This window comes from Stenella coeruleoalba (genome assembly GCF_951394435.1).
Source record: "Stenella coeruleoalba genome assembly, chromosome: 8".
In the NCBI taxonomy this organism is placed as follows: domain Eukaryota; kingdom Metazoa; phylum Chordata; class Mammalia; order Artiodactyla; family Delphinidae; genus Stenella; species Stenella coeruleoalba.
In genome coordinates, this window is record NC_137154.1 from 7,435,835 (window position 1) to 7,448,405 (window position 12,571).

Here is a 12,571-nt window from a genome sequence, read left to right on the forward strand (position 1 = left end):
CAAACTCTTTCCTCAAGATACAGGGAAACAATGCCTGAAACCTCCCCTGGGTCTCCCTGGTTGTTGTTGACAGAACAGTTTGGGTAGGTGGGGTCTGTACCTGACTTCAAACCTTAAAACTCCCCTGGCCAGGTTAGAGAATGGGGTTTTGCAAGACTCAATGTCCTGAGCCCTGCTGACCCTCAAGAAATCATGTCTCCTCAGTTCACCCAGTTTGGCCCCAAAGTGCAGTCTCTTAGTAGGTAAATGCTTCTCACCTAGCTACCCCTTTGGCTTTGACAGTAATGCAGATTAGTTTATCGGATCAACTGGAAGTCAGTGTAGGTTAGGGCCAAAGGAATCATTTTGTACCTGTAGAGATGTCCAGTATTAGAATGGGCCACCTTGTAAGGTAACAAGCCTTTGTCAACCCTAGTCTTTAAACAGAGCTGATTGTCTGTCGGATGCTGGAAGTTACTCTCGGTGGGTGGGAACGCTGGGGCTGGACTGCTAAAGTCCCTCAGAGACCCCTTGTTCTGACGCCTTTCCCTTGGCTGGGGAGGAGAGAAGAGGTGGGCTGCTGAAGGGCCTGGGACCTGAGGGGAGGAGGGCCAAAGGGGAAGTCGCCGTGTGTGAGGACTGGAGGACTAGGGACAAGTTGTGTTTACAGCCTTTGCCCTGCTGTCCCAAACACAGCCCACTTTCCAAAGCTGTTCAAAGGCACAGCTCCAGAATCTGGAGATCTGAGCGCCATTCTGACTTACAAGCTTATAATGAAGGCTTGGCAAAGTCACTTTCCTTTCTGGTTCTTATTTTTCTCATCTGGAAAATGAAAGGGTAGGATCTGATGAGCTCTCAGTGCCTTCCAGCTCTGGCAGTCTGTGGCTGGCTCTGCCTCTTGGAGCAGGTCATTGAGCCAGTAGCCCTGGGGTGTGTGGGGACAGAACCACCACAGGCCTCCTTCTGATCGCTACCCTGCCCCGGCCCCTGTGGCTCCTGCTGGCTAGGGGTCTTTTTCTAACTTGCCACATTCTTGCCCCAAGTGTAATTCAGCACCAGGCATGAATAGCAGGAGATCTGGGTTCCAGAACAGCCCTGACATGAACTAGCTGTGTGACCTTTAGTAACTTTCCTTCTCTTGAGCCTCAGTTGCCTCACCTGTAAAACCAGAGCCAGGGCTGGACGAAATGATCGATTTGCTGGGGTTGATAGCTTCAGGCACTTCCAGGAGTCAGGTCCCTGTTAGTCCAGAAACTAGGGGAAGCCCCGCTCTGTAGCTGACCCCCAGAATGAGAAGTCATCCACTTGACAGTGAAAGTGAAGCTCTGAAACGGACTTAGAACCAGCCCCCTGACTCTCCCTGGCTCTGCCACCAAGCATCTCTCAGGAGACCCCCCACTGATAGCATTTCCATTGTCCATAAGAATCTCCTCTCCACCCTTTCCTTTGCAGTGGGTAAAAGAGACAGGCAGGGCTGAGTTTAATAGTTTTAAGGATGGGCTGGCAAGGCCCTAAACAGAAGTGTCCTGCCCGAGGTCACATAGCAAAGAAGAGAACCCAGGTGGCCACAACTCAGCCCAGTGAGAGCCCTCCCTCTCCAACTGCACACACGCTGCCTACTCCACCAGCTCCTGGGCTTTTCTCTACACCTCACTTCCCAGCCCTGGGCCACCAGCAGCTTTTGGACATAGGGGAAGCAGAAACCGCCCTAGAGGACCACACCTCAGAGAACAGCAGGATCTCCCAGGTGGTTTTGCTGTGAGGCTTCAGGCAGAGAAGGCAGGCCTGAAAGCCGACCTCCAAGAAGGCGTGGCTCCAGAATGATGGCAAATAAAAACCCGGAGAGCCAGCACCGCCTGGAGACCAGCAGGAGGCCAGAGGAGCCACTCAACAAGCCACTCAGCTCCTGGGCCTTGGAAGTGGTGAGCTCACTGAGGCAGGAGGAGCCCTGGGAGGGGCTGGGGACTGCAGATAAGGGTCCTGCGGGCAGATAGATGGGGCAGATGGAGGGAGGCAGAGGTTCGTGGTCCAGATGGTGGAGGAAGTTCGGGGGGAGAATCACGGCAGTGGGCTGACACACAAGTCTCACTGGGACAGCTGTGCACACTCACACGCATCCAGAGAGACAGACACGCACATCCACATGCACACGCACCCAAAGGCAGGTACAAGGAAAAGACAGCCCCTCGCAGGCAGGCCTCACCCCAGTCAGACAGACCAACCTAGCCCTGCCTCATTCACCTGGAGGCATGCAGTGTTGAAAGAACTCCCCCTCCCACCTGCACACCCATCTAGAGACATCTATCTACCTATCTGTGTTTCAGATGCCCATGGCGTCCCCCCAAACCCTGCTCCTCTGCCTGCTGGTCCTGGTGGTCACTGAAGGCCAGGGTCAACAGGCAGCCATCCCAGGCTGCTACTTGCACTGTAAGTAACCCTGGGAGCAGAGAGCTGGGTGGGAGCAGAGAGCTGGGTGGGAGCAGAGAGCTGGGTGGGAGCAGAGAGCTGATGGACGGGACAGAGGGGCAGGCAGCACCCTCGAGGGACCCAGTGAGGCTCAGGCAACAGGAGCTGGGCGAGCCTTCTCCAAGGCACCATCTACCGCTCTTCTGTCTTCTTCTAGCCTTCAATGTGACGGTGCGAAGTGACCGGCAAGGCACCTGCCAGGGCTCCCATGTGGCACAGGCCTGTGTGGGCCACTGTGAGTCCAGCGCCTTCCCTTCCCGTTACTCGGTGCTGGTGGCCAGTGGCTATCGACATAACATCACCTCCGTCTCTCAGTGCTGCACCATCAGCAGCCTGAGGAAGGTGAGGGGGCCCAGCTCGGTGGTGCTCGCTGCGGGTAGGGGAGACAGAGGAGATGGGGATCTCAGATGGCCTGAGGAAGGGGACTGGAACAGACACCCACCTCTCCCACAGGTGAAGGTGCAGCTGCATTGTGGGGGGGACCGGAGGGAGGAGCTGGAGATCTTCACGGCCAGGGCCTGCCAGTGTGACATGTGTCGCCTCTCGCGCTACTAGCCCATCCTTCTCCCCCCGCCACCCTCCCCTTGGTCAGAGGGTTTAATGTTGGAGTATATCCTACATATCCTGAACCTCAGCAAGGACAACAGCTCCAACCCTGTGAGAAGAGGGGCGTTTCTGCCTCTTCCCCACCTCTGCCTGGCTTCCTAACCAGTCCTTCATTTCATCTCCCTCTTTGTCCTAAATAAAGCAAGCAGATCATGAGTTTCTCTCTTTATTAAATCTACCCCCAGCCAGGGAAAGGGGAACAGACCATGGTTACTGTGACCACCCACCCTTGCCCCAGGACACAGGGAATCTTCTGCCTGTGCCCTCACCCCTCCCCCTGCCCAATAAATAAAAAGGGGACAAGGATGTACAGGGCAAGGGAGGGGAGGGAAGGAAGGAGGGTGCCCCAGGCCCAGGATAATGTCTGTGTTGCAGGTGAGCTGGGGGAGAATAAATAGACCATGGATCCCATGGTGGGGTGAGGAAGGACCTCCCGCTGGCACAAGGTGGGGCAGGTGAGGGGCCGAGTCCCCTTGCCCTAGGCTGGGAGCAGGGGGTGGGAACCTGCCTGCAGTCTGTAGCCCAGCTTTGTGGGGCAGAGGCAGATCCCTGATGGCAGCTTCCTGGTCAAGCTTGCCCTGGTCAAGTCCTGCCAGGACGGCCTGAGAGTTCTGTTGCCCGGACCCCCATCTCTCCTCCTCTCCCCCCAGTGGAAACTGCCCAGGCTGGGCCAGACAGGAAGCCCTCCGAGCCCCCTCTGGCAAGGCCAGGAGTAGGTGTGTATCTCTCTGGACCCCTGGGCAGGAGGGAGGATGGAGGGACTGACAGCTCTGGGTTTAGCTCCTCCCCTTCTGGGGATCTTTAGCTCTGACCTCCACCGGTGGCCACCTGGGGTGTAAGCCGCTGGAGCGGGGCCTCTTTGGCCCCCTGGGTCCCCTGTAACCGGCGTAGCCGTAGCTCCTCCAGGCCTTGCCACAGCTCCTGACGTTCCTGGGCCTTCTGCTGTTCCCTGGGGAGAGAGGGCGAGGCAGTTCCCTTACCTGGGGCCCCACCTGCAATTCAGCCTCCCTCACCACCACCCCACCTGCAAAGAGACTCCACTTAGGGGAGAAGGCACTAAGGAGAGACTGGTCCCAGCCTGTGGTCATGGAGTAGATGGATCAGCCTGGCCCTGAGAGGCCCCAGCTGAAGTATAGGATGCTCCATACCTGGAAGAAGTACTTGGGAGGATAATTGGAGGATGCAGGGGATAACTGGGCTCGGATGCCCCAGCACTTGGCAAAAACATAGGGAAAGACTTTAAACATCTGATCAGGTGGGATGTGGGCTGTCCTCTTCGGTTCCCTCCAACCATTAGGAACTGGTTCTTTTCTGCTTTTCTCCCCTCTCCCTCCATGTCCAGCCTCCCAGCACTCACTGCTGCTTTTCCAGCTTGTAGGAGGCTGTGAGCTCATCAAACAGCTTCCCATTCATCTCCATGAAGGTCTTGAGCACATTGTAGATCAGAGACACAATGGTTCTTGGCAGGGTCAAGGGAGGGGGTGAGAGATGAGAGCAATTTCAGTTGGGTCCCACCTCCCTCTCTGGCATTCTGCCTGTCCCTGTGTCCCAAATACAGCATGCAGCCCTGAACACCCCAAGCACCGCCCTCTGCCTGCCCCTTTCACCACCCCTCTGCCATCTTCGGATGCCTTCCCTGATCCTCTCCAGCTAGCAGTAACCCCAGTTCTGGACTGGCTGGCCCTGCCCCAGGTTCTGTGGGTTAGGTCAAGGCCTGGGCACTCACTGATTCCAGTGCTCCTTGGAGACTTGGTAGAGGGTCCCAAACACAGCAGGCAGCACAGTATGGCAGTTGTCCTCAATGAGGCTCAGGATATACTCATTGTTCCAGAAATACAGAGCCCGCTCTGCAACCTGGGGCAGCGAGATGGCAGAGTAGGCGCCTGGCAGTGGCTTCCCTGCACATGCAAGGCCTGGTATCCATCCCCAACCCCAAACCCAGGGCGCCCTGCCCTCCACACACCCCGTCTTCAGGGCTCATCTGACCCACGGGAGGAAGCAACATGGTGAGGTGAAAAGAACACTGGATTAGGAGTCCAACGCTCAGAGGAGAATCCTACACACTGGCCACGTGACTTTGGACAGGGTATTTAACCCCTCAGCCTCTGTTTTCAAATCTGTAAAGTGGGGCTAATAATACAACGGCTGTTGTAAGCATCAAATGAGGTATTCAGTAAACTGAAGGAAAAATTGACAACCACCAGGTATGGCTCATAAAAATGAAAGTCTGCACACACATGTAGGAGAACACTGGTTACAGCCAGCCTGGATGGTGTGGAGAAGCCTTGCTGGGCTCTGAAGTGGGGCTAATGAAACCTAAGGCCACTAAGGAAGCGGACAGCCATCCGTCCCATTCATGGACGTTTGCTAAACATCCATTTCAGTTTATGAAATGTGTTTATGCTACCATCCCTTCGGCTCTCATCACCACCTGTTGGCCCATTCTACAGATAAGGAAGCCTAATCTGACTCAGAGTGGTGAAGTGATTTGCTCAAGGCTCCTCAGCCAGTGGGAGGTGGATCTGAGGCTTGACCCCAGGTCTCCTGACCCTAAGTCCAGCATCTCCCCATTATTAGACCCAGGAAGGTCCAGAGGAGAAACTGAGGGCAGAGGAAGCTGTGTTAGGTCAACTTGCCAACCTTACCAGTCCATACCCTGGCTCTCACCCCCACCCATTCCAGCCCCATACCTGGAAATGGGGGCTGGACACACAGCGAGCCACCTGCTTGAAGAGGGGCTCCTGGATCTTCACGAACTGGGAGGGCTCAATGACATCCAGAATCTCTTCCATCTCCCCCAGAAACATCACCTGGGGTGGGGGAAGGGACACAGGGAGCAGCAGTTCCCACCTCCCCTGACACACACCTGCCTGCCCTCTGGAAGCTGAGCCCTCCCAACCTCCCTGTGGTGGACATCAAAGCCCTTCTTCATACCTCCTTCTGGGTACAGGTTTTTGGCCAGTATTTGAGCAGCCCCCGGATCACCTGTGGGAGTTGAGGCAGAAAAGAGTCAGACCTGCAGGGGTGGGGGCTTGCCCTTCCCCCCAGAGGTACTCACATGCTCTGTCAAAGTGGCATCCTTCTCCAGGAACTGTACCACACAGTATGCCAGCTGCAGCGGGGCGTGGTGGGGGAGGAGGAGGCATAGAGAAAGAGGACAGGGGTCAGGAGGGGACCAGGACAGGACGCTAGACATTGGCTCATTTCCTATGTCTATTCTCTTAGTCACCAATCATTTACTGACCACCTAGGATACACCAGGCACCATGCTTGGTGTGCAGGGACACAATAACGACCTCACAGGGGAAACATTCAGCAAACTAGTCCTTAGAAATTTTACAAAAGGTTCCTTAACCGGAATCCGTATCATGATCTATGGGAATACGGAAGGAGGAGAGCTCAAGCCTGCACAGGCAGGTCGAGCGGGAGGGGGCTGGGAAGTCTTCAGAGGCCAATGTCTGAGATCGGCCTTAAACGGTCATGGGGATTCTCTACGGTAGACGGAACAGAATTAGTCAAGAAAAAGGCGAGAGAGGATCCCGTGAGTTCACGCTTTTAGTGTGGCTGAAATCAGAGTGTCAGGCTGGCTCTGCGGGCCCGGGTGGCTGCCCTGACTCTGTCAGGACCTCTCTGCCGTGGCAGGACCAGGCCTGGGCCTTACCTGGGCGTGAAAGACAGACAGCGACTTGACAGAGTGCAGGGGAATCAGGACTCGAACCAGAAACTGCTTGTGCTCGGTCTTCAGGGGCAGCGCAAAGCCGTTGATGATGCTGAGGAGGGGGCAGAAGAGATGAGGAGGGTTGGCATGACTGGGCCTCAGTCCCTCCCCCCAGAATCCTGAGGCTCCAGCTGATGCCCAGAGAGAGTCACCTTCCTAAGATCTCCAGCAGCTCAGCCACGCCATTGAAGTGCTCAAGTTCATAGATGAACCTTTGAGAGGAAGAGAAGGATGCAGAAGGGCTCAAGGCAGTTGGAGCAGGCCCAGCCCTCCTCTCTGTCACCCTGCCTGCCCACCCCCAGCCTGCACATCAATCCAACTCTCTCCCCACCCAGAGGCTGTGCTCCCTTCCCCAAACCCCAAACGAGGCCCCACTGAGATCCACACCCACCTCTTTATTACCCTTCTCAGCCCAGCCACCAGTGCCACTCTGGGTCCCAGCTCAAACCTTTCTTCTTCTTTTTTTTTTTTTTTAATTTTTATTGGAGTATGGTTGCTTTACAATGTTGTGTTAGTTTCTACTGTACAGCAAAGTGAATCAGCTATACATATACATATATCCCCTCTTTTTTGGATTTCCGTCCCATTTAGGTTACCACAGAGCATTGAGTAGAGTTCCCTGTGCTATACAGTAGGTTCTCATTAGCTCTCCGTTTTATACATAGTACCAATAGCGTATATATGTCAACCCCAATCTCCCAATTCATCCCACCCACCCTTTCCCCTCTGGTATTCAAACCCCTCTTCTATGAAGCATTCCAACTCGTCTCTTCCTCCCCGAGACCCTAACCCTCATTACCTGGTCCCCATCCAGTCCACAGGCACCTAGCCTGAGTCCTCCGCTCCTCATGCCAATCAACCAAAAGAATGACAAACACTTACAGTGTCTATTCTGCGCTATGTACTTCTCAAAATTATCCCAGGAGGTAGACCTTATTAGATCCATTATATAGACGAAGAAATCAAGGCTCAGCAGTTCAATGAAACTTGCCGCAAAGTTAATAAGCAAGGGATCTAATACACTGAGCTCCTGGAGGAGAGGGATCGTGCCTCACCTATTTTTTAGCTAATAACGATAAAGGCTAATGTTTCAGAGTTCCGGCCTTGGTCCAGGAGCTACACTGAGTGCTTTGAAGGCACTGCCTCATTTCATCTTGATGATTATCTCTGTGTAGTATAGTTATCATTCCCATTCTAGAGACGAGGAGACTAGGAGAGAGCTTAAATAATTTGCCCAAGTTCACCCAAATATTTGAACCAAACTCAAACACAGACCATCTAGCTCAAGAGCCAGTCTCAACTACAAGGCAATGTGGGTCCCTGATGCCCAGTGGGCACTGGCGCTCAATACATATTTGCAGAAAGAATCTCATTCTTTGGGTCCTTAAGGCCTGGTGTGACATTAGATCCTAGGCCCCCTGAACTGACCTAGTCCCTGCAAACCACTTCATCTCTCAGCCTCAATTTCCTCATCTGTAAAATGGAAATAAATACCTTTCTCTACTGATCTCACAGGATTTGTATAAGCAAAAATTATACAATATGTTGCCAAGAAAAAACTGGGCCCCCCAGCCCAGAAGCTTTTGCTCTGTCTTCTCCCCATAGCTCTCTCCCTCCCTCCCCAGGTCCCAGCGGGGTAGGCCGCAGGCACCCACCGGAGGAAGATATGGCTGCACTGTTTGCGGATGTAGGCCCGGAGCCCCAGGAACTTTCCATAGACCCTGTGCAAGATGGTCTTGAGGTACTCACGCTCCCGAGGGTCCTCGCTATCAAATAGCTCCAGGAGCTGTGGGACACAGGATCAGGGGTTAGGAAAGAGGCCAAGCCAGGTTGCTTCCATCCTATCCCCACGCCACTCAGAGAGCCTGCCCCTGCCCCATGACACCACCCGGCCTGGGCTCCCCACTTCACCATCAGGACAAACTTTTGATCCACATATCTCTTGGCCACGGAGGGCTGGAAGTCTGGGCTCTCCAAGAAACGCAGGAAAAACTCGTATACCAGCTGGAGGAGGGGAACGGACAGAAAGGTGAGTTCAGGAGCAGCCTCCCCCCTCATCCTGCCCTGTGGCCCTCATCCAACAGTCCGGGGCCTAAGGAGACCCTCTACCCTCTCCTCGGATCTCTTCTGAAACTCAGATCCCTGTCTTCCCCAGCCCTCATACCTGAAGATGTGGCCATGAAGGCTCAAGGTTGGGCTCATCCTCTTCAGGGTCAAATTCAGGGTTCTCACTGGGCGGCAGCGTCCGGAAGATATTCACTGAGATCTGAGGGGACAGAGTCAGGGTTCTCTACGGAAGAACCCTTGAAGGTGGAAACCAGGACATCGCTCATCCAAAGTTTAATGGGCCTCAGCACCTACCCAAGCAACCAATTCACTCCTTGGCAATCATTACCTGAACATGTAGTTCATGGATAGACCTGGGCCCAGGGTGGGGGACCCAGGGGTGGATGAGATACATCCCTGCCCTCTATCAGGTGCAGTCCAGCAGGGAAGACGAGATGGAAAGTGGTCAGGTCTAAGGACATTCTAAGCAGCAAAAGGGAGATTTCTAGCTTGGGCATTGAGAGAGGCTTCATGGAAGAGGCAGCACCTGAGCCAGGCCATGGCGATAAGGAACGTGGTGGGAGTGCACACCAGGCCTCAGGAGAGCATAAGCAACAGCGCAGGGTGGGACAAGCCCAGGAGGCACTGAGTTACCTACACTGGCCGGGCGCTGGGCAGCAGTGGGGCTGGGACAGGGGCTGCGGGGGAGGAAGATGTGGGCCTTGAGGCCAAGCCAAAGACCGTGGGTTTATTCTCCGCACGGGGGCTCCGCAGGCAGGCTTAGGGTTCCCATGGGCACCAAGCCCTCCCCCCGGAGGCCAGGTGCCAGGTGCTCACCATGCGGATGATGTCTGGGTAGACAGGCTCAATGAGGACCCCCCGAGTGCTCCCCACACACTCCACCAGCTCATTGAGCGCCGCCCGCTTCACCTCCTTCCCCTTCAGGTCGGCCACACAGTCCAAGAAGTCAAACATCACCCCACACTGGGCCAGCTTCCGGCTCAGCAGCTCATGCAGCTCAGAGGCTGGCACATCTGGGGAGGAAGGAGGGGGCTGAGCCTGGGCCCCAGCTGCCACAGCTCTGGGCAGGGGCGGGCCCTCCTAATCCCTAAGGCTGGCTCCTCTGCCCCCCAGACCCCGTGCTTTTGTGCCATCTCCCACTCCTTGCAGAAAGCAAACAACTTCTGTCCCATCCTCCATTCTTGTGAAGTAAAGGAGCTTCATCTCTTCATCCTAACCTAGGCTCAGAGAACACGATAGCCTGACTTTAAAGCATGGGAACAGACCCTGGCTGCCTGGCCTTTCCACAGGTGCCCAAACAGCCACTGCCTCCCTCTCGTAGGCGGCACTCTGTTCTAAGAGCCAGAAGTGGGGAGGAGAGCCAGCACCGAGGACCTCTCGGGTGCCTCTGCCTCAGCCAGTTGGGCCCTGTAGCCCAGAGTTGGGGGGACCTCACGGTGACTGCAGGGAAGCGTGCTAAGCACCTGCCCCAGGACCCCGGCAGCAGCTGGGCTGGTAGTGGCCTCCTGGAACCCAAGCTGTAGGCCCCACCCTTGGCCCTGGTCTGCCCCCCAGGGTGGTGCCACCTCCAGATGCCCCACCTCCAAGGATGACAGGCCAGTCAGGCCATGCGTCAGCAGAGAGGGTAGAGGGCTGGGAGGTGGCGGTCAGGTGGTGGAGTCCCTGGCCTGGAAGGGGCCGTCCAGACTCCCTCTGATCGCAGCTGCCAGCTGCTTCCCACCACCCCACCCCCAAACCTCACTTGCTCACTCCAGGACTCAGGTAGCCCCGGAGCCAAGACCGGGCTCACCTTTGAGCAGGGGCAGTGGGATGAGTTCCTGCTGGTTGCTCTGATAGCGGAATTGAGAGGAGCTGTGGGACCGCCGGGGCCGGGCCCTGCGGAGGGAACGGCGGGAGAAGCCGTCCACCTTGTCGGGTGGGGGCACCGGGGACAGCCCTGGGGACGAGGGGCTGCCAGGGGTGCTCGCGGGGGGCAGCTTCGTCTCCATGGCGGTCAGGCGGTGGGCCAAGCCTTCAGAGCCCCTGAGCTTCCCTCTGGGCCTGCAGGATGCTGCGTGAGGCTGGGCTGACTAACTTGGGCCCATCCTGTGCGGTGGGGAGGAGCACAGCACAGTCCTGGCCCCCCCCCCAGGGCCTCTGGCAACTGCCCAGTCCTGGGGGGCAAGCACGGTAGAGAGGAGGATGGCTCAGGTCTCAGGTCCTTCCTGAGGGTCGGAAGAGTCCAGTTAGGGTTCCCACCCTGGCTCTTTTAAAAAAGAAGTCAGGGCAGAGAGGTCAGCAAGAAAGAGACAGAGAGAGCCTGTCAGTTCTTTCAGGACAGCCTGTGGGGCTGCGGCGGAGCGCCCAAGTCTTCTTTCCCTCCTACCCTGGCCCAGACCCTAAAGAGAGGTGCAGCCCTCTCCCACAGGAGACAGGGCCCTCCCTTCTCCCTGACTGAAAGGCCCCAGACTCCAAAACAACCCATCTCGAAATAGGGCCTCTCCCGCCAGCCAGACCCTACCTGGAACGGGGACCTCGTTCCTCATCCCTGGCCCCTAACAGAATGGGGCCCCCGTTTCTGCTCCACTAATCCAGTCACCAGGGACTTCCCCAAGAATGAGGGTCCCATCCCCCTGCCCCCCCCACGACCCGCAGCCTCCCCCCGCCTCAGTTTCTCCTTCCTCGCTCCCAGATCTCATCTGCCTCTCGAGGGGGGGGCCACTCACTTCTCAGATGCCCAGACTTTGGTCGCCGACCCTCCAGGGGCTGCCGGTGGGGAGGGAGCAGCTGTTCAGCGCTCCCGAGCCGCGGTCCGGTTCAGGGCGCTGGCGCTGGGCGGCGGCGCTCCTGGGTTCTCTCTCTGGCTCCGGGGGGGCCGGAGCGTGCACCCAACTCAGCCCCGCGTCGGGGCGCGGGCGCCCGACGGGCTCTGGGCTGGCCGGGGCAGCGCGCAGACCTCTCCTCAAGTCGTGGCACCCGACCCGCGCAGCACCACAGGAGCCCCGGCTCTGTGCGCACCGGCACCCGCCGCCCAGCTGCTCACGATGACATCAAGTCACCTCCCCCAGTCGGCCCGCACATCCCCGCGGGTTTGGGGGCCGGGGGCGGGGTGGGTGGGTGGGGTGCTGCGTCAGGAAGTTCCCGCCCGGGGCAGCTGGGAGATGTAGTCCCCTCACCAATAAAAGCGGCTGCCTGACCAAAGGGGTAATCCCTGCGGGCACCCAGGGACAAGACTGAAGCTGAGCGGGAAGGGGTCCAACTGGCGCTGGGTTCCTGCTTTCTGCAAGGGAGACTGCATAGGGAGAGAGGAAGACTCAGGAGTCTGCACCAGGAAGCTGGGGCGATGCCAGGACTCCGGCAGGAAAGAGGCCCAATCCTATGCCAGGCCCAAAGATTTGGCCTGCTCCATCTGTGCCCCAGGCATTCCACCCCCAAGGGAACCCCACCCTCACTCCAGAATGGCTGGACGCTTCAAAACCCCAGTAGAAACTGGCACTGGACTGGTTAATAGTCTGCAGTGAGCCAGTGCCTGCTGGGAGGGGTGTGGTGCACCCAAGGCTGCTGGGAAATGCAGTCCTTCCTCAGACCTGCAGTCCCCCTCCCGTCCCTCGCTGTCTAAGGTGACATCATGATCTGGGTTTAAAGGGCCAGCCTAGGAGTGGCAAAGCGTCAGAGCAGGGGGTGCTCCCCGGTGCTGCCACCCCACCCCAGGCAAGCTAGCCTCCCTGGATGGAACTCCCAGCCCCTTTGGGACCT

At 57.0% G+C, this 12,571-nt stretch overlaps 2 protein-coding genes across 3 annotated transcripts; one reads left to right on the forward strand and one right to left on the reverse strand.

The window, feature by feature from the left end:
- The first annotated feature begins 1,787 nt into the window (after positions 1-1,787).
- On the forward strand, positions 1,788-3,009 carry GPHA2 (glycoprotein hormone subunit alpha 2). The gene is made up of 4 exons (XM_079929292.1): positions 1,788-1,901; positions 2,304-2,406; positions 2,603-2,787; positions 2,899-3,009. The coding sequence occupies exons 1-4, from the start codon at positions 1,800-1,802 to the stop codon at positions 2,998-3,000; spliced, it is 492 nt and encodes a 163-aa protein (XP_079785418.1). The 5' UTR covers positions 1,788-1,799; the 3' UTR covers positions 3,001-3,009.
- A 175-nt stretch (positions 3,010-3,184) lies between these two features.
- On the reverse strand, positions 3,185-12,243 carry PPP2R5B (protein phosphatase 2 regulatory subunit B'beta). Of its 2 annotated transcripts, none has more exons than XM_079929290.1 (14): positions 11,542-12,243; positions 10,626-11,081; positions 9,653-9,849; positions 8,934-9,035; positions 8,681-8,773; positions 8,425-8,555; positions 6,922-6,981; positions 6,713-6,821; positions 6,110-6,163; positions 5,986-6,036; positions 5,742-5,861; positions 4,778-4,905; positions 4,409-4,510; positions 3,185-4,000 (listed from the first exon to the last, which is right to left on the reverse strand). In XM_079929290.1, exons 2-14 carry the CDS (start codon positions 10,822-10,824, stop codon positions 3,853-3,855), a joined length of 1,494 nt encoding a protein of 497 aa, XP_079785416.1. In that variant the 5' UTR covers positions 10,825-11,081; positions 11,542-12,243; the 3' UTR covers positions 3,185-3,852. The 2 variants fall into 2 exon arrangements, with proteins under 2 accessions (XP_079785416.1, XP_079785417.1); XM_079929291.1 differs by having other exon boundaries at positions 3,187-4,000; positions 10,626-10,711; positions 11,542-12,242.
- Between the last annotated feature and the right edge of the window lie 328 nt (positions 12,244-12,571).

Coding starts and splice junctions, on each gene's coding strand:
- GPHA2 (XM_079929292.1), top strand. CDS start 1,800: ATGATGGCAAATAAAAACCCGGAGAGCCAGCACCGCCTGGAGACCAGC. Junction 1,902..2,303: donor GCTCCTGGGCCTTGGAAGTG/GTGAGCTCACTG, acceptor TCTGTGTTTCAG/ATGCCCATGGCGTCCCCCCA. Junction 2,788..2,898: donor CCATCAGCAGCCTGAGGAAG/GTGAGGGGGCCC, acceptor CCTCTCCCACAG/GTGAAGGTGCAGCTGCATTG.
- PPP2R5B (XM_079929290.1), bottom strand. CDS start 10,824: ATGGAGACGAAGCTGCCCCCCGCGAGCACCCCTGGCAGCCCCTCGTCC. Junction 9,850..10,625: donor CCCACTGCCCCTGCTCAAAG/GTGAGCCCGGTC, acceptor CTTCCTCCCCAG/ATGTGCCAGCCTCTGAGCTG. Junction 8,556..8,680: donor ATCAAAAGTTTGTCCTGATG/GTGAAGTGGGGA, acceptor TGTGTCCCACAG/CTCCTGGAGCTATTTGATAG.